This window comes from Acinonyx jubatus, chromosome D1 (genome assembly GCF_027475565.1).
Source record: "Acinonyx jubatus isolate Ajub_Pintada_27869175 chromosome D1, VMU_Ajub_asm_v1.0, whole genome shotgun sequence".
Classification (NCBI taxonomy): Eukaryota; Metazoa; Chordata; class Mammalia; order Carnivora; family Felidae; genus Acinonyx; species Acinonyx jubatus.
In genome coordinates, this window is record NC_069390.1 from 39,030,146 (window position 1) to 39,038,668 (window position 8,523).

The 8,523-nt window shown below is 47.5% G+C and overlaps 1 protein-coding gene and 1 pseudogene across 1 annotated transcript; both read left to right on the top strand.

Moving 5' to 3' along the window:
* The first annotated feature begins 255 nt into the window (after window positions 1-255).
* Window positions 256-5,313, top strand: DBX1 (developing brain homeobox 1). The gene is made up of 4 exons (XM_027073272.2): window positions 256-622; window positions 1,269-1,370; window positions 3,326-3,528; window positions 3,974-5,313. Exons 1-4 carry the CDS (start codon window positions 256-258, stop codon window positions 4,331-4,333), a joined length of 1,032 nt encoding a protein of 343 aa, XP_026929073.1. The 3' UTR covers window positions 4,334-5,313.
* A 2,193-nt stretch (window positions 5,314-7,506) lies between these two features.
* LOC106978448 (60S ribosomal protein L7-like) lies at window positions 7,507-8,318 on the top strand (annotated as a pseudogene).
* Window positions 8,319-8,523: the final 205 nt, after the last annotated feature.

Sequence of the window (8,523 nt, forward strand, 5' to 3'; positions counted from 1 at the left end):
TCGAGTGGAGAACTTTGTTGAACTTCATTGTCAGAGCTGTCACTTTTCAAAGCGCTTTAACGGGCGGGCCACTATAAAACCATCACCTCGACGGGAGGACCACGGAGGACTCGCAGACGCCCAAGTGGGATCATTACTTGGAGACGTTTGCTAAGCCCAAGAGAGAGGGCATCGCGGGGGCGGGAGGGGCGGGAAGCGAGGCATTTACCCTCAGGCCACTGGAAGAAGGGTTATTCCGCCCGCCCCGCGCCTAACATGATGTTCCCTGGCCTCCTCGCGCCCCCCGCCGGGTACCCGAGCCTCTTGCGTCCCACGCCCACCTTAACGCTGCCCCAGTCCCTGCAGTCGGCATTTTCCGGCCACTCGAGCTTTCTGGTGGAGGATCTGATCCGCATCAGCCGGCCTCCGGCTTACCTGCCCCGCAGCTTACCCACGGCCAGCATGTCGCCCCCTAGGCAGGGGGCCCCCGCGACTCTCACAGACACCGGGACCTCGGACCTGGGCTCCCCGGGTCCAGGCAGCCGACCGGACGGTTCACCTCAGACGGCCGCCGCCCCTGCAAGCGAGCCAACGTTTCTGAAGTTTGGGGTTAACGCCATCCTCTCCTCTGCTCCCAGAACCGGTAAGTGAGCGCAGGACACTGAGGGCCGGTCCAGGTGCGAGTCCTTCTTGCCCCGGTTTCCTGTTTCCTTGCCCACTCACACATCTGCGCACATACACTTACGCAGGGTCCCCGGGACCCCACTCGCGCAATGTGAGACTCAGGTCCAGCCAATTCCCGGAAGAAAAGCCTCCAGGTTCGCCCCACCCTCAGAACGAACTTGATTACCTGCAGTCGGAGAGAACGCCCGCCCCTAGGCGTGTTGTGTTTCTGCCCTCAAACTTTTGGAAGCCAGTTTTTATAAACCCAAGACAATATATTTACTAGCTTAGCTAGTATAATGGATCTACAATTCTTTTCCTACCCGCCCTAATACTACATATCTCGTTAGTACCTAGGATGAGAATAGGGACAGGGAGCCAACTCTGAGGTGCGTTGGGGGGGGGGGGGGTGGAGGGTGGTGGTGGTGGTGGAAGGATTCCACAGATGACATGATGTTAGGAAAAGGTTTCTTCTACTTTGTCAAAACATTGAGAAAGATGCCTTTGAAGCCAGCTGAAGGGTTAATCATATCATATATTCAATGCTCTGTACAATAATCAAGTACCTAATCAAATTCCCTTTCTGTCTCTCTCCCTCTTTTCCTTTCTCCTTTACTCTCTGCCAGAAACATCCCCTGCCTTACTCCAGAGCGTCCCTCCCAAGACCTTCGCCTTTCCCTACTTTGAAGGCTCCTTCCAGCCTTTCATCAGATCTTCTTATTTCCCAGGTAGGTCTCATCCCCCTTCCTGGGGGGCGGCGTCCCAGCCCCAGCCCTTCGCTCCCTGCTCCGAAAGCCATATTTCTCCGTCCACCCCTCGGGGTTATGCTCTGGTTCAGAGGTTGCGAGGCGTACAACATTCACGAATCCGTCGCGCCAATTTGATGCCCTATTTAGCACAAGCAGTGACTGCTTGACACTTTGCACCAATTCCCTGCTCTACAAATTAGCAGGAATTGTCATGGTCCCAATTTGAGGCGGTTCCCTTCCCGGCGAGGAGCTGTTGGCATCCCTTCACGCCGCCGTTTTCCCACAGAGTCAGTGCACTTGGCCACGATTCCGCCACAAAGGTTTCAGCACCATGACCAATTGGTCAGCTCCTCCGGGCAGCCACACACAGACCGACCCTCGCCCCTCCACGCCGCCGAGAGACACCTACCAGCCGGGGCTAATTTCTCTTTAAGACTCATTCAGGGTTTCGGGCTTTTCACAAGACCACATGGGGTGCCCTCTTGTGTGGGATGCCTGGGGTCGCCCAGGGGGAGGGGGACTAGATCCTCCCACAACCCCAACCTTCTATTTCCAACCTGATTTCCCAACCTCTTCTCGTACCCTTCCCCCCACCGCCTTATCTTTTTTAAAGACCTTCAACTTCTAAAATAAGTCTGAGGGAAGCCCGTTAATGGGGTCCTAGTCTGGAGGAGAAACACCTTCGACAGTTTACACGAGGTTTTTATCCATCCTGGAATCCCAGTGGTGCCTCAAAGTATAGCTGAAAACTCAGCAACCCGTCAAGACTCAGGAGACAGAGGAGAGCCTATAAAGAGAAGGGAGACTGGGCACGGTTGGTGGGGGATGGGTAGAACCACGACAACACTCCCAAATATCAGAGAAAGAAATAAGCAATTGATTTTTAAAAGGGGGAGAGAGAATTCACCAACAGCCCCCCCCACCACCATTCATGCTGCTGCTGATAATGGAATTTGCTGCCTTTCTCCCTCATCTCAATGCTCCAACAAAAACAACCCGAGCTTTATAAATAGCTTTTCATGTCCATTTAATGAAAATGATTCCGGGAAGAGAAGCCTCTGCCATCAGTATTCTCCCAATGGTCTTGGCCTGCAGTTGTGTTTAGTTTGAAAGTGTAAATCTCTTTTGTCCCAGTAATATATGGCTTTCGCTGCTTGTCCTCAGTCTTTTTCTGTTAGTTCATTACTACACAATTACCATTCACGCTTCATTAGAGTCTCTGTTTCTTTTTGGTTTTTTTTTTTCCCCTCCCTTAAAGGAAAACTCTCCCCCTTTTTATCATGCCAATACCCATTGGGGAGCGGTCAATGTGCTAATTAGCTGCCACTTTTCATGTATTCGGGCCGAATTCTTTACGTTTTGTGGGGGAGGGGAAGAAAGATTAATATGAAAAAGATGAATGCTGATTGGATTTTTCAAAAAAAAAAAAAAAAATCCAAAGCGGATTTTCTTCTGTCAAATAAGTAAGGCACCTCATTTTCATCTAAAGAATGCAAAAGCCACCAAGGTGATAAAAGCATAAGGGGGAAACCCAGCGGCCTCAGCTGGATATTTTTATTTTTATTTTTGTAAATTTTTTCTGTTGCTATTTTAGCCGATATACGCAGGTTTGTTCCCTTGACACTGTTCCCCTGAGACTGTTGAATGGAAAAACGAAACAGGCTATTGTGGAGGCTGTTTTCTGTGTTTCCGTGGTTTTACCTAATCCGGGTTTGCCTGGTTGAAAGGGAAAGTTATTTGGGCGGAAAGCGCCTTTCAGTCTCGCAGGTTTGTAGGTTCCTGGCCTATTCTCCAAGGGGAGAAAAAGGAGAGCTTTAAAGAGATGAAGGGATCAGAGAGAAAAACCGAGGGAGGCCACGAGGGAGGGGCAGACGCTACTGCCGCGGCGGGACGCCGCCCACTCACTCGCAACCCCCCACCCCACCCCTCCGCAGCGTCCTCGAGCGTCGTGCCCATCCCGGGGACCTTCTCCTGGCCGCTTGCTGCCCGCGGCAAGCCTCGCCGAGGCATGCTGCGACGAGCCGTGTTCTCCGACGTGCAGCGCAAGGCGCTGGAGAAGATGTTCCAGAAGCAGAAGTACATCAGCAAGCCCGACCGCAAGAAGCTGGCGGCCAAGTTGGGCTTGAAAGACTCACAAGTGAGGGCGGTCTCCCCAAAGCCCCACCCTCCCCGCTTCACCCCTCCCCCACGCATCGTGCAATTGGAAGGGTCCTCTGAAACCCGTTAGGTCCCCTCCTACGGATGGGGAAAGTAAAGTCTAGAGAGGGAATGAGCGCACGAGCCAGCTTCCTTGAGGCCACTCGGGACAGCTTGCTTCTCTCCCCGGCTCATTGCCCCCCACCTGCGCCCAGCCGGGTCAGGTGCGTGAGGATGGGGCTAGAGGAGCGAGAAGCTGAGGAGGGGGTGAGGGTAGGGTGAGTCCTTGACCGTCTGAACTCACTGGGCAGCGGGCAAGGAGGGGGAGAAGGACAGAGCCTCTTACCTCCCCGACGGTCCTGCCGGAGCCCCTCCCCCACGCCCTTGGTGGGGAGCGCCTGCGATAACCGCTGCTTGTCCCCCGCTCTCTCCCCTCCCCGCTCCAGGTGAAAATCTGGTTCCAGAACCGACGCATGAAGTGGCGGAACTCCAAGGAGCGCGAGCTTCTGTCTAGCGGGGGCTGCCGAGAGCAGACCCTTCCCACGAAACTCAATCCGCACCCGGACCTCAGCGACGTGGGCCAGAAGGGCCCAGGGGATGACGAGGAGGAAGACGACGGCCCGGGCAGCCCCCGCCACCGCCTGGTCTATCACGCGTCCCCCGACCCTCGGCACCTGCGGGACCCGCGGCTGGAAGGGCCGCTGCCTGCCTCACCGGCTCACTCCAGCAGCCCCGGCAAGCCTTCGGACTTCTCCGACTCCGAGGACGATGAGGAGGGAGAAGAGGAGGAGATCACCGTGTCTTAGAAGCCCTCCCGTGCCCTGCGTACTGTTTCAAAGTACTTTGAAATTGAAGAGGTGTGATTCAGTCTGCTTGTCCGCTTAGTCCCCGCTGTCCAGACGCTGCCGCTTCCCTTTGCAGAACCTCAGCCTGGTCGAGGGCGCCGCAGCCCCTTCCATTGCCCAAAATGGCGTTTCCTTGCCCCACACACCTCCTGGCAGCTCTCTCCACGTAAGTGAAGTTTAGGTCTTGGTCCCAGCCTTAACTTCCCACCGGAGCTCCTATCTTGCTTATTGCAAGCTATTTAAAACACAGTGGAGTGTTCACTCCTACAGCCTGGGTCTTGCTGTGAGCCAGGCCCTGCTGGTCTTTAGAAGCCACAACTCTGTAAGACAGGAAACTCTTTATGGAGAAGGAAACGGAGTTAGGAGTCACAACATCAAGCATATAACTCTAAGACCTCTGACTTCCTAGATCCACCCCCCTGTCTTAGGTGGAATGGTCTCCTACCCATGTCGACTCTGGTAACCCTTTCCATAGCAGCTCCCTTAGATATCTGAATTAAAAAAAAACTTTTTTTTAAAAATTTTATACACATATACACCTTCTGGTCTAAGGCACAACATAAATACGGAGTCCTTCCTGTTGTATTCCAAATGCTCTCTGGGCAAAGAAGTGAGTTATTGAGGGAAGAGTCAGTCTCTATTTCTGTATGTGTCTTTCAGAGCTTTTTCTTTTTAATTTCTGCATCCATAGTATATGCACCAAGCACTCTACCTTGTGCCCTTTTATTATTTCTGGGGAGATTACACTGACCTGCAAGACTCGAGCACTGGGCATGACATAAGCGGAGAGAGAACCCACAGCCTCTTTGATTTTGATTTTTTTTTTTTTTACAGAACTTTGCTGTCTTTGCACAGCTTTTATGAACTGTACACTATTTTGTACACATGTGTTGTATGATATCTTATACCAATGTTATTGTGAATGACTATAAAGGATTGACTAGACTTTTCTCTCTGTCTCTCTCTGCAATGGCTTTTAAACTTTAAAAAGGTAGCTGTTTAATTGCATAACTTATAAAGAAATACTTATTTTGTATTTTTACCTTGTACAGATTTTTATATATGTATATATGTATCAAATGAACAAATGCCAAATAAAAAGTAGAATGGACATAGTGGTCAAGTATATCATTAATTCACAGAATGTCAGAGCTGAAAGGGATGATGAGCTTCTCATCCAAGTGCTACTGGGATTTCAGGAAGGGAAGCTGACATTCGAGAGAGAATGGCACATGTCTAAAGCCATCCAGCTGTTTAGTGGCCGAGCTGGAACTAGAACCCATCTCTGACTCTCAGGCCAGTGCCTTTTCTGCTTCCCTGTACCATCGATAACCACATTTGCTATGGTTACGAGGAAAGGAGCTCCAGTAAAGTGGTACCAACAAGTTGAGTCTGCAGTAATCCTTCTTCTCTAAGGCCTGAAATCATTGAAAGTCAGTTTAAGCTGTTCAAGTTTACGATGGCTTTACTTTCCCTTCTTGAAAGTTTATACAATTTCTATTCCCCAGCGAAGCTCAAAATTGGTCTTATCTTTTGTGTGTAAGCTGATTTTCTCAGGAATGTCATCCATAGCCATGACTTGTGGGCCCAGATACAGACTCTGGGGCTCACAAGTGAAACTAAATTTCTTTAAAGATTAGCTTTCAACAGAAACAATTTAAACAGCAACGTAGGAGCAAAAAACATCAGGTAGAACCCTGGTAAAGGCTTCTGTGGGCTTTCAGAGATTGGTATTTGCTGCCTCAGCCACACAGACCCACACTTAATTATCCTAACCCATACCCCAATAGTCGGGGGGGGGGGAGTTGTTAAACTTAAATTTCAATAGTTTGTATCCTATCTGAAATCTGAATTTTTCTATTCTCAGTTTAATTCTCTTTCCAAATAACACGAGCCCTCTCTCCATGTAAGGTTCTGATATCTTCCTGTGCTGGGCCTGTTCCTGACACTGGTGATCACTATTTTCATTATTATTTAGAAATGATCCTGAGAACTTGAAAAAAAAATCTTATTGTCATAATTATCTTAATCCAAGAAACCCTCCACATTCCCCCCCCCTCAACACATATGAAAGCACCTAGCATGGTGTTCTGCCCATGGTAGGCATATAACCTTTTAGATAAGAAATTCTGCTCTGAGTGATTCAGGCTATTTTTTCTCCTTCCCTCCACTGTTGCCTGGACATCCATAGATGGGATCCTGACCAGAGTGGCCCACTTTACCCTCCCTGCTAGCTCAAGCCCACAGTTCTTACTTACAGTCAAGAACTATTTTCAGGCATGGGGGTAGATTAGTGTCTACATTCAAAGTACTTTGGGGGCACCCCAAAGTGGCATTGTTCACAATAGCCAAGAGATATACACATCTCATCATTCACATCATTCACAATAGCTTCTGCAACCTAAATGTCCACCGATGGATGAATAAATAAAGAAAATGTGGTATATACACACAACGGATTATTATTCAGCTTAAGGAAAGAAATCTTATCACATGCCAAACATGAATGAACCTTGAGGACATTATGCTAAGTGAAATAAGCTGGTAAAAAAAAAGACAAGGACTATACGATTCCACCTATATGAGGTATCCAACACATTCAAACTCAGAAATGGAGAGTAGAATTGTGGTTGCCAAGGGTTGGGGTCAGTTGGGGAAACAGTTGTTCAACGGGTACAGACCTTCAGTTTTACAAGATGAAAAAGTTCTAGAGATTTGTTGTGCAAAGATGTGAATATGGCTAACATTACTGAAATGCAATTTAAAAATGATTAAGATGGAAAATGTGTGATTTTTAATTTCAATTAAAACATTTAAAAAAATTTAAATAAACTGGAAAAATAACTCACATGTTAGAAAAACTAGAAGTCCAGTAATGGTCAAAATTATGACCAAATGAAAAAATTCATGGTAAGCAATATTATCATAACACAATGTGAATGTATTGCATAATATAATGTAAGAAGCAATATATGGTGTAAAGTTTTTCTATATTAGGAAAAGTTAACAGGGCACCTGGCTAGCTCAGTCAGTAGAGCATGCAACTCTTGATTTCCAGGTCGTGAGTTCAAGCCCCATGTTGGCAGTAGGGTTTATGTAAGAAGAGACAGAATTTCCTCTTTTCCAGATGGACTCATGGAGGGTGCAGAAGAGAAGAAAAAGAAGGTTCCTGCTGTGGCAGAAACCCTTTAAAAGTAGCAAAGGAATTTTGCAGAGTTGAAAATCAACCATCTGAGAAAGAAATTTGCCCAAAAGATGCTTCGAAAGGCAAGGAGGAAGCTTATCTATGAAAAAGCTAAGCATTACCACAAGGAATATAGGCAGATGGACAAAAATGAGATTCTGTTGCCAGAAAAGCTGGCAACTTCTACAAACCTGAGGAACCCAAATTGACTTTTGTCATCAGGATCAGAGGTATCAATAGTGTGAGCCCAAAGGTTTGAAAGGTGCTGCAGCTCCTTTGCCTTTGTCAGATATTCAACGGCACCTTTGGAAAGCTCAACAAGGCTTCAGATAACTTGCTGAGGACTGTGGAACCATCTATAGCATGGGGGTACCCAAACCAGAAGTCAGTGAATGAACTGATCTACAAGCGTGGTTAGAGAAAAATCAACAAGAAGCGAATTGCCCTGACAGAGAGCACATTGATCCCTCTATCTCCTGGTAAATATGGCATCATCTGCATGGAGGATCTGATTCTTGAGATCTATACTGTTGGAGAATGTTTCAAAGAAGTAAACAACTTCCTATGGCCCTTCAAATTACCTTCTCCACAAGAAGCAATGAAGAAAAAGACTACCCATTTTGTGGATGCTGGCAACAGAGAAAATCAGATCAATAGGCTTCTTAGAAGGATGAACTAAGGTATCCACCATGATTATTTTTGTAATCTGGTCAGTTAATAAAGGACTATGTTCAAATTAAAAAAAAAAAGAAAAGAAGAAAAGCGAAACGAGAGAGAAAAAGAAAGAGAGAGAAAAAGAGAGAAGAAAACTCAGAAAAGGAAAGAAAAACCACCCTAAACTTTTTAAAATGTGTATGCTACTCCCTTATAATCACAAAGGTCTACATCTTCAGAACTACAAATGCCATGTTTTGGCTTTTTAGTGTCTCTTTTAGCTGAACCAAAGGACGAGGACCATGCCCGTTTT